At 52.2% G+C, this 17,877-nt stretch overlaps 1 protein-coding gene across 1 annotated transcript in view; it reads left to right on the top strand.

Annotated features, from left to right (window-relative positions):
- The window catches only part of PAG1 (phosphoprotein membrane anchor with glycosphingolipid microdomains 1), a 97,516-nt gene extending 95,179 nt beyond the window's left edge, over positions 1-2,337 (top strand). Inside the window, exon 7 of the mRNA XM_081110943.1 lies at positions 272-2,337. Within this exon, the coding sequence (XP_080967069.1) occupies positions 272-616 (345 nt within the window). The 3' untranslated portion in view covers positions 617-2,337. The remainder of the gene's footprint in view (positions 1-271) is intronic.
- Positions 2,338-17,877: the final 15,540 nt, after the last annotated feature.

The raw sequence follows: 17,877 nt of genomic DNA, 5'->3' as shown, positions 1-17,877 counted from the left end.
GGGCCCGGTAATGGAGGTGTTCCCTGACCTTACTGTGGCGGTCCTTCACAACGTACATGTGTATCAGATCGTCGTGTCGTGTCCCTTAACCTGACACACGCTGCAGGTCGGTTCCGTCTCAATGAGCTGGGGGCGGGAATCTGATCCGGCTCTCCACACAGGTTCTTAAAGGGACACACACCCTGGGTGCTCAGTCTCCAGTTTGTCACTAAAGCGGGGAGGGGCGGTCCAGCTTGAAGGGTTTCTGTTTGACTCGCCCGCTGTCTTCCAGATCTCGGCCATGTACTCATCTGTCAATAAGCCTGGGCAGTCGCTCAAAGTGCCCGAGTCCAGCGACACCTGCAGCCCGGGAGCTGCCCGGAGGTCCCCGTCGTCCTGCAATGACCTCTACGCGACCGTCAAGGACTTCGAGCAGCCTCCCAGCGGCGCGGGCACACTGGCCCCGGCCGCGAGGCCCCGGGAGCCCGAGCCCGACTACGAGGCCATCCAGGCTCTGAGCAGAGAGGACGAGAGGGCCCCCCTGGAGCCCAGCGGCCTGCGCGGCCCCTTCCCAAAGGAGAATGACTACGAGAGCATCGGGGACTTGCAGCAGTGCCGGGAGGTCACCAGGCTCTAGCAGGCCCCGCACAGTCCGTCGGGGACAGGAGGCCAGGGCGCTGTCCCTCCGCGTCACGTGCTGCTTCCTTGGCCGAGGGCATGAAGACTCCGGGACGGAACAGGAAGGCGCACACCTGGCTGCCAGTGCACCCTGCCTGCCAGGCCGGCCACACTCGGCACAAGGCCCCGTGTTCCCACACCCTCGGACGGGTCCCAGCGTCAGGGGATATTCCATTCGGGAGAGCCAGGTTCCCTTCTTCCCGCTCTTGGGGCGTCTGCTCTGGTCCCCTTGAAATCGCCCCATTTCTCCTGGCTCCTTCCAAGGAAATCGCCTTGGCCTTTGCCTTCAACGTAGGTGTTTCCAGATGGTGTTTTCAGATCTGTGGTTGCCGCTCCCGACGGATCACCCAGCGTCTTCTGGGGACGCCCTCGAGGGCCTTGGGTCTCCGTGCCTTCTGATCCGGCACTCCACGTCAGCAGCTTCTCCCAAAGGACTTGAAGTCACTTTTAGATGCTTTATTTTATTTTTCTAGCCAAAATGCCCGCCCCCGCCCCCCGCCCCCACTCCGTGTTTGAAACTTCAGAACCTTTGCAGTATTTGCGGTGAGTGCTGTGGTACTTCCATACTTGTTGGAGCCCGGAGCCCATTCCTCCAGCACACAGCTGGACGCCGTGCCGCCGCCTGGCAGGGCTGTGGACTGGACCGCGGGTCTCTGAGGGTCTGTGCGGCCACACCAGCTGCGCCGGGCCCTCACGGTAACGGCCACCCTAAGGTCATCTAGCTGAGATTAAAATGTAAACATTTATTTTTGTTATCTAAATTTATAAGATGTCTTATGTTTAATGCCTAGTTTCTAGAAAGTATCAGAAAAAAATGTATATTAACTATTTTGATTTTACGTACAATGATTTATACTCTCATTTTGGAAAAAATCACCACAAAGCACATAAGCTAGGTACTTACTAGTCGTCGTTACCGTTTTTCTAATGAAGTATTTAAAACGTTGAAGGTTTTTAAAGACTCAGACTTTCCGAATGGTACTTGGAGCTCTTGGCCAACATCACCTAGCTCTCGCAGGAATCGGCGGAATAACCATAAATGGCCGTTTTCAGTGGTTTGTGATGGGAAACGTAAAATTTGAGACGGTGAGATGGGAAAGAAGAACAAAGCCTGACCGAGGTGCCTGGGCCACGTCCCGCAGGGCCATCCGCGGCGGCTCCGGGAAGGCAGCGTGTTGAGCGTCACTGGGGGAGCAGGGGGGCTACCGGATTCTCTCCCCTTCACTTTACAGAGCTCGGTGTTGGCAGTTACTCAGGTCGAGAGATCGGCTGGTTTGAGTTTAACCATCTCTTTAGAGGTCATGAGGCCGACTGTGGGACTTGCTCACTTTTCCCTCTACAAGGAGCCCCAGGGGCCAGGCCAGCGTCGGAGGCGGCTGTCCAGAGGCACCTGGCACCTGGGAGGGCTCGTCACTGGTGTGTCATCACTGTTTACACCTTACAGTTCAGTATTTCATAAATCCCATCACTTTTACTGTATTTGTTGCAAAATCTGTGCTACAGTCTTTGAATTGGACAAAAGCCAGGACTTCTCTAAAAAAAAAAAGGTTTTCATATTTAAATGCTACAGTTTAAACATGAAAGGTAATTCTCAAAAAAAATTGCTGTATCTTTAAAATTCAACTTTGGCATCCATATTAGGCATTGCATTACAATAACTTAGGTTATGTAAAATTATACAAAAAGATAAAAATAATTTTTAGGAAAATCTTTTCATCTTCTAAATCAGAATTATAAACTTATCTTGCTTAAAAATAGGATCTTTGTCTTTGTTCCGATATTTGTTACATTTAAAAGAATTTTTTCCCGCTCCTTTGACTGTTTCTCGGATACAGTGAGCAGGAAAGTGTCGCCTATTTTATGTGAAATGTTTGGGTCCATGATGTAGGTGCTTCCACGTGCATTTTTCCCCTGCCTGTGCACTCTGGAAGTTGCTGCTCTCCTTCATGGGGAAAAAGCAAATTACTGATTTATTTGCTCTCAAAATCCAAGAGTTCATTTGAATTGAGAGCTAATTAGCAATAGGTAGTCAACACAAATAAAACACAACCTCTGTTTCTCATAGTGGATTTTCATTTTTTTAATTGGAGCATTTACTAACTTTAACCAGTAACAAACTATATATATACATATATATATATATACACACATATATATGTATATATATATGTATATATACACACATACATATATGTATGATATAGCTGTATATCTATATCTATTTATAGATATAGATATAGATAGATATAAATATATCTCATATATATGTTCTGGTGCTTAATTAATTAGGATACATCCTATTATCCTGTGTAGTGTTTTGAATGTTTATTTTACTGGTGTGAAGACTATCATCAGAGAAGCAGGACAGAAACAATTCTCCAGTAGCTTTCACTTGATAACTGTAGGAAAACCTTCTCAAGTTGCCCTCATTGAATTTTTCTAATGAATAAATTCAGACTTTAAATCAAATCCATAATTCCTTCAGCTGTACAGCAGTGGTATTTTAAGTAGTTGTATTACCCATGTGACTCGGACAGGTGTTGGAGAAGAGATCTGGCCAAAAGCCCCAAGAGCCAGGACGGGCACAGCAAGGGGACCCGCAGGTCCCAGGGCAGAGCCACTCCCGTGGGGCCATTTCCCACACTTGCTTAGAGACCACAGAGTCTGCAGGCGCAGTGCAGTGAGCTGTGGGAGGTAACTGCTCTGAGCTGAGGGCCGGGCTAGCATCACAGCTTTGGTGCAAGACTGCACCAGGACTTTGTAATGAGTCAGCGACAGTTTTCAGTGCTTCTTGTGTTCGTGTGACTCCACCGACCCGGGGATGCCAGGCCCTGATGGTGCCCGGCCAGCTTCGGCGATAAACCATGGGTACGACAAGCTCACTGGGCTGTGTGATCGGGCAAAGCTAACGTGTCACGTGTGCTGTTAATAAGCGATGGATGTGAAAATGGGAACTGTGTCTGTGATATCACATGTGGCTTCATTCACTTCCTGGGCCTGAGGCGGCGCTTTTTGCTCTGTGTTGTACCTTTCTTCGCTCTGCTGCTTCTGACCAAGGCGTTAGGCAGGTGTCCACACTTAGAAAGTATTTGAGGAAGAGATCAGTCCAGAAACCATGATAAATTGGAGTCTTAATCCGGAATTACCAAAGGAGACTAAATGAAATCATGGCCCAGAGAGAACCGACATTCCTGCTGTCTCTTTAAGTCTGTGTTTACATCCCGTCTCCATATTTGTAAAGGATTTCGTTGGTTTTCCAGGTTTTTCTTTCATTTAACCAGGAAATGGTAGTTCAGACTCCTCATCATGCCAGGTGAAATGAGAAATTCAATTTTTGTTAAAAGCAATTTTTTTCAAAGCTTTCAATTTCTTAATCATTTATCTTAATGCGTTAGATTACTTTTTTTTTTTTTTTTGCTGCTCATCACATATATACATGGCTATTCTTTTTAATGTATTGGGCTCTGCGTGTCTTAGATCACCTTGTGTACTGGATTATAAAGGCTGGTAATTGTCATTCCTCAGACTTCTGTATGTTAAAGTGGCAACAGTAAATTTTTTGATGTTACCTTTTAAATAATTATGTAGTATTGATCTGCCTCATATGTTCAGGAGAAGCTTGAAACATAGCTAAACAAATAGGAATTTGCATTTCACTGTTCATGCATTTTTTTCCTCATAAAAATAAGTTTCCCAAAAAGTGACTTATTGTCTGTTAGGTGGTCCTGAGGGGTTGCACAGTCCTCCTCTTACTCAAGAGGAGGTCAAATTGTCCAATTCACAAATGAGCGGGGAAGCTGTTTTCAATTGTGGGAATTTTTAAACCTTCGTTTTAGTCCAGAAGTACCTGGGATGGGCTTCCGCAGCTTGTAGCGTTTCCCTTCAGGACCGGCTTACAGATATGGTGGGCAGGAAGGCACTATTGCTTCCCGTCTCCGCGGGCTCCACCTGCACAGGTGACCTTCTGTCACTTTGCACAGCACGGCCCCTGCCTCCCCAGAGCCGGCCCCTCCCAGGTGAGCAGACACCCCCCTCCCCCCCAGCTCAGTTTCCTGCCCCGCAGGCTGCAGGCACGGCCCAGGTGCACCTGGGGAAGCGGATGCGCTGGTCTTGCTTGCCCGAATCTCTCAGGAGCGTGGTTGGCGCTGAGGGGCCGCGGGGAAGAACCTTTGCAGTTCTGTTGAGAACTTGAACTCGCAAATGCAGACACAGGCTCCCTGACCGTGCTCTCCCGGGGAGCTCGGCCCCCACAATGCACTGGGACTGCCCTGTCTCCCTGGGGTCCCCTGAAGGTCGAGCTCTGTGGTGGACCAGTGGGTTCCTGTAAGGTAGGACGGTGGCTATTTTAAGGGGAAAAACCCTCTCTTGTAAGGAGTAATCATTTATAAAAACAAACTGAGTGTACCTTGTGCGTTTTGTCAGTTCTATCCAGTTTGAGGCCCCCTCCAGTCCCAGCATCACACTGGAGTTCCCAGCCATTTCCAGGCAAACTGGCGTTGCCGGGTCAGGCCGTGCCCGGTGAATGGGGACACGGGGCCTGAGGGTCTGGACACCTAAGATCCACCACCTTTCGTTTGGATGGTTTTGTTTAGTGTTGATTTTTTGAAGTTCACTCTAAGTGAATGTAACACCATAGTTAATTATCCAAATGGATAATCAGGAGTGTAATTTTTTCCAAATTGACAGAACAGATAGCTGCTCCTCATTATATATTTACTTTCAAAAGCCCAGCCACTATACCAGGTCGGCAGCCTGAGTAAGACAATGAAGGCGAAAAGAGACCAGCCCTGGCCCCTGGGGCCTGCACTCCGGACCACCGGGTCGGTCGTAATGTCTGCTTTTGTTTGTGGTTTTTTTAACTCAACAAGTTAGAAACTGTGAGTTTAAAACAAACTGTTTGCCCCTTCTTGAGCTTAAAGAGCATTTTTTTTTAGTTTGGGTCCTCACAGAGGTGGGGGAGGCTGACCCCAGGCTGGAGTCTGTCTGAGGACTTTGGCCGTTCCTTCGACAGGTCTGCGTGTTTTCAGTGAGCCTGCCGCACTGTGCAGGCCCCGCCGCAGCTCGCTCACCCGCACAGCCCACGTTTGCACACACTCCGCCTGTGCTGCTCCGGCAGCTCCCTGGTCCTGGGGTGGGGCTGCCCGCAGGGCTCGTCCCTCGGGGAGGAGCAGAGAAAACAGCAGGAAAGCCGAGCTCTGTGAACATCAACAAGCATTTGGGGGAGTCTGTCTGCTCAGACTTGGACACTTCTTTCTACTTTTTTTTTTCCTTAGTCCCAACCACATACTTGCTATTGGGGGTGGGCAGGGCAAGGATCAGAAGTAAAAACTGAACTAAGTGACAGGGCCAAGGCTGCCTGCCCCATCCCTTCGGTGTTTCTGTGTCTGGAAAATGCATTATCCCGACTCCCTGTCCACCACGGAGTCCCTTAAGAAGGGAGCCATAAGCAGGTAGGGAGGAGAGGCAACTCAGAGACTTAATCATTGTTTGGATATTTTCTTCTTTGTCAACTCAGGAGTCAGCCTGGTTTGTGGGAGCATAATATGGCTAATTAAACTGCACCGTGCAGGTCGCTGGACACGTCCTTTCAGCGTTTTCATTTAAAGGCTTCTGACTGTTTTAGCTGGGAAGAGAGACCCCTCCTAACGGGGAAACTAACCTCACAAAAGACTTCCATAAACTCTTTCTAGAAGAGTGTACATCAGCCAGCATCTACCCCCAGAGTATGTGTTTCTTATCAATAGTATTTCAGCAATTTTTATGGGAGAAAAAAATGCACATTTTTTATTTCCTGGAAAAGTGAATTGAGGTGTTGAATTAAATTCTCAGAGGGGATCATTGAAAGGGAAGCACTGGCTTTGGAGATGGGCTCTTGGCTCTGTGGTCCCTGTTCCAGCATCGATTTTACTGTGTGACCTTGAACAAATGAATTAACTTCTCTGTGCCTCCGTTTCTCCACGTACACAATGGAGATCATGAAACCAACCACTGCCTACCTCATAGGGACGTTATGGGGACAAATGGGACCATCTGGAGGAACACCAATGCTTTGAACTCTGGAAGAAGGTGCTACAGGAAATGACATTGTATTGTTTTTTTCTGACCCAAGTATTATGTGTAGGGCTTAAACAATAGCAATACTGTTAGTCGGGTTGGGAGTGAGTGTCAATTTCATGCCTATTTACAGTCCTCTTCTCGGCCAGGCCTGACCAGCCAGCCAATCACGGTACCTACGGACTGAGTGTTCGTTTTCTGTGTTTCTACCCATAGTGTTTTATTCTGAATGTTCCCAAGGCTGGGGGTTAACTTCTAATATCTTATTGTTTACATGTAATGGAACTTATGCGAGTTGTGTATAAAGAATAATTACAGGTAAATAGCAGGTACATTGTAATTAAGGCACTTATCAAATTGTCTTTGTTCTTTTTGTTTCAATAAAGGCCAGTTTTATATAAAAAGTTTGTTAAAATTCATTTGGTCTTTGGGAAGATCAAGAGTGGCTCATTTAGCCCAGCTAGCATGGCTCAGTGGTTGAGCCACGACCTGTGAACCAGGAGGTCCCGGTTCGATTCCCAGTCAGGGCTCGATCCCCAGCCTGGGGTATGCAGGAGGCAACCAATCAATGATTCTCTCTCATCATTGATGTCTCTCTCTCTCTCTCTCTCTCTCTCTCTCTCTCTCTCTCCCCCTCCCTCCCTCCCTTTCCCTTCCTCTCTGAAACCAATAAAAATATTTTTTAAGTGGCTCATTTATATGCCCGTAGTGTATAACCCGGGTCTGGAAGTTCAGCCGCCAACTCGCCGCCCTGCCAGGAGGCTGTGCCGGTGGCTGGGCCGGGCATGCTGGCTGGGCTCCCATTCTCCGCAGAGAAGGTGCTGAGCTGGAGGCGGCTCCTGAGGCGTGAGGAGGCTGCGGGGCTGCTCTGTGCTGTGTCCACACGGAGCGAGGGGTCACAGTGCAGACCCCACCGGGCCTCTTGGGACCGCCAGGCCGTGGCACCTTGGCCTCAAGCCCCTGCTTCCTTTCTCACCGCGTGTCCAGTTTCCACACAAACTTTCCCAGAGCTGATGGTCCCAGCTCCACACTGTGGGGAGTGCGCTCCGAACCCTGGGTCACGGCCAGTTTCCCCACCCGGGCCACCTGGGAACTGGAAGTTGTGTCGCCCGTGGGCGGGCGCAGCCCTCACAGCATGACAGCCAGGTGGGTATTTAACAGGAACTCCTTGCGGGGCGGGGAGGACTCTGAGACCCCAGCTGAGGCGGGCCAGGCGTGCTCTGTCCTTCGTGCCACTGTTAGAGAAGAGAGCGCGGGCGGTCCACCTTCCCTCCGCGAGTACAGTCCGCACTCGGATTCTTTTCATTTCCTTAATGATTCAGGGTCTCTCTGCTCCTCCAGCGTCACCTTCCCGAATATTCGCTGTCCTCCAGCGTCACTTTCCCAAATATTCGCTGTCGCCCTCATGATTCCTAAAATCTCAGGCCTGGACCACAGGGGCTCCAAAGCCAACTGTCCCCCAGGCATCACCTCTGTCTCACGCCTCCATCCGTGGGCCCGTGTCATGGCTCTGGAGTGGAGCGCCGCTTCCGCACGTTTTAACTCTAAGGTGTCGCCCCTGGAATAAACCAGCTTTCTGCACACAGCAAGCACTCAACAGATGTCTGATCGGATCTGAATCCTCAGCGCCCCCTGCCCCCCGCCCCCCCCAACCCGCCCCGGCACCATCACTGCAGTCCTATGAGCCTGTCTTGGACTAGTGACCAGGTGTTGATAAACCCTCAGGACTTTATACCTGACTCCTCTCCTACCCAAAGCCTGTCTGTGGCTGAACTTCTGAACCGGTGGCGGGGTCCGATGGCAGGATGTCCTCCAGGTTAAACCAGCCCAGAAAGCGGTGGCTGGGAGGGAGGGAAGCATCCGACATGTAGGCAAACAGCATCAGCCCTTGGCCGGGCTGTCTGTTAAAACAGACAAGTCGTTCAAAACAGCTCTAAACACTCACGTCCAAAAGGAAAATACATACAACTGCAACATCAAAGGAGAAGAACACCTTAACGGGAAAACGAAAGGAACCACAGGAAAGCCATGTATTGATTCATTCCGTAAATGCTTACTGAGCACCTACTATGCGCCAGGTGCTGAGAAGACAAGCTGGAGCGCACCTCTTCTGGCCGCGGTGCTGACCTTGACCTGCTTGGGGGTTATTCAGGGTCAGCACCTCAGGACCCCGCTGGCTGGACCACGTCTCTGGAGGCCTGCTTTCCCAAAGGCCGGTGAGCAGGTGCAGTGGCGATGAGGCGGAAACGGTAACCCCGAGAAGGAGCACTCACAGCCAACGCCAGGACTCCCGCCGGGAAAACCCAGCTCCTCCCGCTCAGGGAGTCAGGAAGTCGTTCGGACAGGCTGGGCCCCGGGCTTCTCTCTCCATCCTTCCTGCCCGGTCAGCCTGTCCCCATCCCAACGGTCTCTGCGGTACCTGCCGTCCCGCCACCAGATTGTCCTTCTAAAGAAGCGTCAGGACAGACGGCCTGCCCACCCACCACAGCCATCGTGCACTCTGTCCTAATCCCTAGTCACTGGTGTAGGTGGAGCGGACAGGATCCACAGCATAGGCAAGAAACACCGTTCCAGTGACCCTCACGTTTGACCGGGGAAGAGAAGACAAGATCACCAAAAAAACAACAACAGATCGCGTCACGAGTAAATACCTGAGATGGAATAAAGTAAATAAATGGTGGTGATGCACAGTGTGCCGTGAGGAGGGGAGGAGATGAAACCTTTTATGCTGGGGGTCAGGGAGGCCTTCCAGGCCTGAAGCAGCTGTGTACACCTTGGGGAGGTTTGGAGCTTCCTGGAGAAAGATGTTGGATAATAGCACAGCGTGAAATGGTCAGCAGGTGGAAGTCACTGGATCCAAGAAGTTACGAAAGGAAAGCAGTGAGAGGCATCTGAGGATTAAAAACTACTTAGAAAAACAACAAGGAACACTAACAGTAATGGCAATGGACAACAAAAATCTCAGAGCCGAAAACACTTCATTTTTAAAAGCTCCCCAGTAACTAACGAGGATGAGCAAGAGGAGAGAGTAAGGAATGTGGTTTTAGAGAGAGAAAGTATTCTTACTTTAGAAAATGTGAATTGGGTTTTGCTGGCCTGTTCCCTTTAATTCCGGTGCATTCTTTCTTCGCACTGGCTGCAAATCAGGAGAAGGAGAGGTAAACGCTGCAATTATACCAAATGGGAAAACGGTGGCGTTTCCACGGAAACACGACTAACCTGACATGAGCCAAATCAGGGGCTCCTTGCGCGTAGAGGGTCGCCTCAAAGTGCAGCGTGTCCCCACTGACTTAGCTCCCTTCGCCCCGCCCGTGGGCGAGGGAGGGTGCCCTGTGGCCACAGCCTCCACAGGGACGTGTGAGACCAGGGCGTCACTGCACTGTCCTGCGTGGACACGCGGCGACGAGGAGAGTGGCCAGCAGCCAGCGGGAAGAAAGAATGCACCGGAATTAAACGGATCAGGCCAGCAAACCAATTCACATCTTCTAAATTGAGGTAAAAACAATTTTTCTCACTAAAATTATACTCCTTACCTTCTCCTCTTACTCATCCTCATTACTTACTGGGAAGCTTATAAAATGAAATCTTTTCGGCTCTGAGATGTTTGCTGTCCATTGCAATTACTGTTAGTGTTTCTTGTTCTTCTAAGTAGTTCTTAATCCCCTGGTGCCTCTCACTTCTTTCCTTTCATAACTACTTGGAGCCAGTGACTTCCCCCTGTTGACCTTCTACATCTTGTTACAAATATTTCTGTGCCTTGGCACCAGGGGTCCCACTGCGCCCTGGACTACAGCAGCCAGTGCATCCGGGCCCGGCCTTAACGCGCTTCCGACACCACGTGTCCCCTCACACTTGGGGCCTCAGCTAAGGCCAGGCCTCCGCTGAAGTTCACCCCAGACTCTGCCATGTGGAGTGGGACGTCCACGCTGCCCGGGACCCCCGCGCCCGTCCCAGCACCGCCATGTTCTCTTCCCTGTCTGGCCACGACCCAGACCCCATCTCTCCAGTTTCCCCACAGCCACTCCCACCAGCACTCAGGGTGGGAACGTCCACTGATGGGCAGTCAGACCCGAACCCCGCGTGTCGGGAGCTGCAGGCTCCGCCCGACCGCTTCTCGGGACACTGGCCTCCCGGGGCCTGCACGTGAGCGCCCCTGAAATCCGTCTCCACTCCCACCGCGTCCAGGCCCTTCCCTGACACTGTGTAGGCGCATTAATGGGCTTCCAGGTAGGAGGGACCCTGCCCTCCGGGGGCCCCTTTGCAGAAAGAGCAGCAGGCGGGCGGCGGCAGGGAGCCTGCCCTGTGCCTTCTCTTCCTCACGTGGCTGCGCGTCTCCTTCAGTCTGCAGAGCACCACCTCACAGTGAGTCCTTTAACCCCCCCTCCCAGGCTGGGCCCGTTTCCTTAAGAGGAAACCCAGCCCCCCCTGTGGCCCTGGGCACATGTCTGTGTAAATCAGGGGGTGCAGACGCTTCTCTGTGTCCCCTGCACAGGCGCTCCACTTCCCCACCCCAGCAGGGGGCCGGGAGCACTGGTGCCAGCCATCTTCCTTCACTCCCATCAGCACTGACGCCCAAGCCAGGGCCCCCTCCTCCTTCTGAAACGCTGGGAGAGGTGCCCCTTCCCACTCGGCCTCTGGGACACTACGTGCCGCCAGGTGCGCCTGGGCTGATGAGCGAAGGTTTCCACCGACCAGCTCAGTGCAGAGTCTGGGCTACCCCACCGGCCCCCACAAGACCCGCCATGCTCCATGAACAGAACGCCCACCTAATCCACCCGCCTCCTCGTGCAGGTGCACCCTGGGCCCGGAGGCCGTTTCCTGAGGTTGGTGAGTGAGGCACCGGGTCTGCTGGTGCAGGGGGGGGCTGCGGGAGGCCCTGGAGGCAGCGTGGGGACCGTGTCTGCAGGTTTGCTTTGGTGTCAAAGACAGAAATCAGATCCCAATGTCACTCACCCACCGCTCAGCCTTGGTCAGGTCAGGAGGACTCTGTCCACCTCCGCCTACTCACCTGAAAAAGTGGGACCAAGGGTGACAGGAAATAACACACAGGGAAGTGCCCAATTCTTACCCCCCAACACCCTTAGTTCTCTTTGTTCCTCTCGTCAGAGACCCCGAACCTTCTCACGGGAACAGAGAAGATTCCGGTTCATCACCATCACGACTCTTCTAAAGTCTTTCTCCCCCTTCCCCTGGCCACGTCCTACACAAGTGATGGCACATGCACACATGCACACAGATACTAACACAGTGTGCGCGTACACACTACACACACACACACATGTATACACGCACATATGCACACTTGCACATGCGTCCACACAAAAACCTAAATACACATACACTTGCACACATGCATGCACATGCACACGCATACATGCACACATCCACACTTGAACACAAGCACACCCACATTTGATGTTGACTCCCCACTATGGCAGGGGCCACCAGCACTAATGGCGGTCAGCACCGTGGACCCCACGAGGGGTTGTCTGCTCACTTCAAGGTCTGGCTCAGGTTCCCCACAACCACCTGCCGCACGGCACCCTCCTAGTGGCACCTGCAGGCCGAGGCGGGTGCAATGCAGACACCACAGGAGACACTTCCTGTCTGGCTGCCATCGATTCCTTTGTTTCGCTTGAAGAGACGTCTTTCGTTGTTTCCCCCACACGGTGCTGTGGCTGCACTACGGGCTCTCCATTCTGCTCAGAGCGTGTTAACTTCCAACTCGCGACAGGGCTGAGAGGGGCCCCTTCTCCCAGGGACCTGGCAGGAGCATTCCGGGGGGGCAGGGAGCGACCTCCGCCTTAAGAGGCAGCGGATTCTTACGTGTGTAACAAGGTGAGAAACCCTGAGGACGTGTGCAGAGTGAGCAGCGGGCACAGAAGGACGAGCTTGTGATTCCACGGCAGGGAGGGCCCAGAAGAGTCCACTCCTGGAGAGAGGGCGGGCGTGCTGGCCGGGGCGGGGGCGGAGCAGGGGAGTCAGGGCTCCGTGGGGACGAAGTCTGTGGAGAATGAAAGGTGCTGGGGATGGGTGGCGGGGATGGCCGCACACTCCTGCATGTACCTAATGACCCAGAACTGTCCCCTTAAACATCGCTGAAATGGTCAACTTTAGGGTATGTATGTTTTACCACCTAGAAAACAATCTCAAAAGAAGTCCTGATGCCCAGGTCCAACCTCTGGAGGTTCCGACTGAGTTGGGCTGGGGTGTGGGCCGGACGCTGAGAGTTTGTCTAACTCCCCAGATGATCTCTCCGGCAGACAAAGGTGGTTTTGTGGGAACCACAGAAACCAAGGATCTTCAGGGGCCCTGGAGCCCCAGCCAAGCGGAAGCCCCGCTCATACGTGGGTGATGGGAGGGCTTGCCCAGCCCAGCCTCCTGTGCCCCAGCACCATGGAGTTAGGAGGCACCACCCATGCCCAGCCCTCCGCTGGCCGGGAGAAAGGGGGGACTTGTTTGTACCCCTCGGTCCTGTCCGGGTCCGAGAGGGACGCCTCCTGTCTTTCCCAACTCCTCACAGCAGAAATGGTCGGTGCGGGGACCGAGGACGGTGCAGTGGTGTGTGTTGAGTTTGCTATTGTAAAAAATGTAGGGGGTTTTGTTGTTGTTTTGTTTTTTTTAAAAAAGACTGGTACGAAGGTTTTTTTAAATAGAAAGAATCTCTCATCTCTAGTCCCTGGAGCTGAACTCTCATGATGCCGTGAGAACACTGGCGCTGAAACTGGCTGGTCATTCGAAAGCTTAGTGCCTGTACATAGTTTCCCCACAGTTTGGCTCTTTTTAAGGGGGTTGAATACAAAATAATAGTCACAATTTCATAAATTATGCTGGCTGGGCTCACTGTCTAGAGACTAACGGTCTGTTTCCTGGAAACCTGCCTAAGCCTCTGCCTCTTGTTTTTTAACTGTTTGAGTAAGTCACACACATACACACATGCACGCACACACATGCGTGCATACACATGCACGCACATGCACACACACGCAGACGCACACTATCCTTGCTCCTATGCGACACCAGGGAGATGCGTGGTCCCAGGCCACCCTTGGGGGCCCAGGCTCCCACATGGAGCACCCCCCGCGAGTGGTCAGAAAGGATGCTCCCAGGATGGACAGACGGTGCCTGGGTGACGCGGGCTCACCGGCCCCTTCACATCTCTGGCCGGACAAATGGCCTCTGTCTGTCAAGTCCCTTGAACTCAGGAACTGCCCGGGCGCCTAGCCAGGAGCTCAGGCAAGCCCTGAGCAGAGCCCTCTCGCCCAAGAGCAGGAGGAATCGATGGAGAGGAACCTGCCAATTTCCTGTCCCTGGGAGCGGCTCCAAAGGCAGCTCACACTCAGGGACCTGCGCCCACAAGGCAGGAGTGGGAGCAAGCAGGACTCGTCCCTCTGTCAGACCTGCTGCAGGGTTCTTTGGGGTAAATCCTTTTCAGCGGTTTCCTCTGACCTGGAACTTTGGAAACGGGGAGGAGTTCACAGCCCCGGTTTGCTTTGGCTTGATAAGGTCCCTCAGAGTTCATGGAGGGAGGAGAGAGGGAGGCAGAGGGCTTCCGAGTGCCAGGCTGGGCTTATTTTATTTTCCTTTCACGTATACAATGGGACATTAACTAAAGCCGCCAGGCTGTCCCTGACACCCCAGGACTTGTTTGTTTACATCTGGGAGGTTGGGCCTTTGACCCCTTCACCTGTTTCCCCGTTTTGAGGACTTTCAAGTCTGCGCTGTCATCTCCTCTGGTCTCTTCTCCGTGTTCCAGTCCAGCTGCTGGAAGCAACCTAGCCGGGCTTGCATTGTCACCTTCATCTTCAAGTTCTAGTAAAGAGGCCCCATAGCCCGTCTTCCCACCCGGAGAGCCTCTCCGAGGCCACGTCCCAACCCCGGCAGCGCTGTCCCCTGGGTTCCTGCCCCGCCCGCCTGTCCCCTGCTCCTCGCCCACGGGTGGGTGGCTCCTCGCTGCCGCGCCAGGCCTCTCTCGGTCCCACCCACTTTCCATTTCCCCAGCCTCCCCGCTTCCCATCTCGCAGTTTTGCCTGAACTTTTGGGGAACCCAGCTGGGTTCTCATTCAGTCCATGGACGGGGTGGGTGAAGGCCTGGGAGGGAGCTGGACAGGGTCACCCACACAGGGGGGCCCACGCAGGCAGCAGGTCAGAAACCCCACACTTGCCCAGATCACAGACCTCGCCCCCCCCCCCGTCTCCCCCCCTCCCCCCCGCAGGCCTCGAGAGCCCCAGTCATGTCTGCCTTGACCTCCCTGCCAGGGATGCTGAGGAAGTTCTGAGCATCAGGCCTGGACAGGGGCAGGGAGCAGAGCAGCCCTGGGTCCCAGGGCCTCCCTTTTCCCTTCTCTGTCTGACTCCCCGCCTGCCCGCCGCCCCCCCCTCCCCCCCGGCCTTCTCCCTTCTCCCTTCTCCCTTCTCTGTCTGAGCCTGAGAATGACAGCCCTTTCCTGCATAGGATGCATGCCGCTCACAGCCAGCCTAGCGTGGGCAGGGCACGGGGAGCAGGAGGGTTGAGGGGTGTGGCAGTGGGAGGGAGGTGTCTTTTCCTTAAAAGAGACACAAGGCCCCTTTGGTTGGACCCTTCCCTGCCGGAGTCTCACTTTGGAAGGTGCTTATCCAGAGAAGTCTCTAGAATCGGAGCGCAACGGTGCTGGGGCCACATACCCCAGCCTCTTGCGCTGAAATCTCGTTTTCTAACAAATGTTTCCTCACCGCAGGGCCCCACCACATGTGAAAACACGAGGTCCTGTGATGGGAACATTCTCTCTGAAACTGATGTTAACATAAAAACGTTTAAACTTGTAAAGAATTTTTGTGAGTTTATTTGAGCCAAACTGTCAACAATTGCCGGGAAGCAGAACCTCAACGGATTGGGATAATGCTCCGGAGAATGGCGGGTGACATCTGTACTATTATTTACACACTGCAATCAAAGGAAGGGGCATAGGTGGGTTACATGACACCCACTGGTGATAGACTAGAGGGGCGGGGGAAAGCAAAGCAGGGGCAGGGGGGGATGCCTGGGATTGGATAAGAAGTAAAATGATAGACACATGCTTCGGTGGGTGCAGGAACAATTAACATGATAACAATGAAGGAATTTGTGGTCTCTGTCCTGGCACCCAGGCACATTAGGTTGTGCCCCAAGGGGTCCAGAAAAAGGGAGGTTACAAGTTACCCAGACATTTCAAGGGTGTGTTATCACAGAGGCAAAAAGACAGGTAGGCTCAGTGAAGGTAAAGGTTGACCTTGTCAGTGAAGATACGGGCCTAGGATGTAACTGCCCACCATCACCGCTTTTAGTTACAGTTTAATTTCAGACCTTCCCTGAGCTTGTCAGGTTAGCATGTGGCCCCTTTCGTCCACACTGACATTGGGTTACCTCACAGGGAATGTTGCAAAGCTGCGTGTGGAGGAAATCTTTGACTTTCTTCTCCCCACAAATACGGACAGCATCACTGACCTCAGGGCGCTTTGTGGAGACCAGGCCACTGCTGAGAACGCACGGAAGCTTCTCTCACCCTGTCATTAGGGTGCACAGGTCTGCACTTCAGCACCCATACCCTCTCCCATGCCCCCACATCCCTGCAACCCCTCCCAAGCCCTCAGCGCCAGGCCTCAAAGCTGATGAATATTCTATTAAGACCCTGCCCTGAGAGCTCGCCAAAGATTTCCACCTGCAAGAGAGAGAAACAGGCTCAGGACAAAGGACCCAGCTCATGCTCGCCCCCAGGGGAGCACACCCACACCGTTCCTCTCCCCCTTCTTCCCTCTAAGGGAGTCCCTGAGACTTGCAACCAGGGGAGCAGCGGGCAGCAGCAGCTTGTCCCAGGCTCACCCCCTGAACCTGTCTCCAAGGTTAACTCCCTTTTCTCTGACTTCCCAGTGAGCCAGAGCAGCCCGGCCTGGCATCTCTTTGCTTCTTCCATGCTGATCCCTTCCTTGTTTCACTGTCCTAAGTATGTTTTTGCTGCGGCCAATAAATTCTTACTTATTTTGCTACAGTTTGTCTCTTGATTGAAATCTTTCCTTCAAGAAGACAAGAACCCAGGTCTCATCTTCTCACTGGTAAAAGTAGCAAGGCTGCTTACAAAATATTGTAAATCCTCAAGCGATATAATCAAGAGGAAAAAGACACACTGAAATACTAAAACAGAAAGAAGCTTTAAAATAGCAAATTACCAAACCCAACTGCTTGCATATTTTCAGGCTTCTAAGTAATGAGTGAAGGAGACATTTAGAATCAGACAATTGAAAGAAGAGAAAAAAGTTGCAGACGATGATAAAATTACTAAACGTATAACACATACAAAAGAAGAACACACAAAAAAACATGTCATTTAGGAATAGTTGGGTGTCTGCTGTCGCGAACATCTTTTAGATCAGCGGAGCAGAGGGATTCAAAGAGACAGCAGGGCTGGAAATCAGCTCCCGGAGCAGACGGGTAATCAAGGGGACCGAGCAGAAGCCTTTGTTAATCAGGATAACGAAGATGCCGCATTCAAAGGGAACAGCCAGTGGAAGGGTGCCAGGGCCGCACAGGCTCCAGGCAGGAATAAAAGGAAAGCAAGGAAATGACAGGGCTTCGTCTCAATGTCTGTAATTTGTAAAATAATAGAAACAATCACAGGGTAAATTTGCCAAATGCATTTACAAATGAGTATCACTCCCTTTAATCAGGTGGCATATAACCAGCCAGGCTGCATAGAAGATTGGGATTTCAGAATCAATCTCTCTCTCTTTCTCTCTTTCTCTCTCTCTCTCTCTCTCTCTCTCTCTCTCTCTCTCTCTTCTCTCTCTCTCTCTCTCTCTCTCTCTCTCTCTCTCTCTCTCTCTCGACTTTTTGATGGGGCTCTGACAGAGTTTTTAATTGCATATGACATGTTATTTTAATGTCCAGGTTATTTTTACACTGTGGCTACTCTTAATGTGTCCGTAGTAGGAGAAAGTGCAATCAAAACTAAAGCAGAGAAAAACAAAGCATCTTGTGCTACCCTGTCCGGCACAGGAGCCCTCAGCCACGCTGGCCACTGAAAGGAAATAAAATGAAAATTCAGCGCCAGTCACACTGACCACCTTCACGGGCTCCATCAGCACCCGGGGCTCTTGGCTGCCGCGTTGGACCGTGAGGATAGCGAGCATTCCCGTCGCCACGGAAACTTTTAC

The sequence above is a fragment of the Myotis nattereri genome, assembly GCF_964212035.1.
Source record: "Myotis nattereri genome assembly, chromosome: 17".
Taxonomy (NCBI): domain Eukaryota; kingdom Metazoa; phylum Chordata; class Mammalia; order Chiroptera; family Vespertilionidae; genus Myotis; species Myotis nattereri.
The sequence above is the reverse complement of the archived record's forward strand: the minus strand, read 5'-3'. Positions and strand labels throughout refer to the sequence as shown.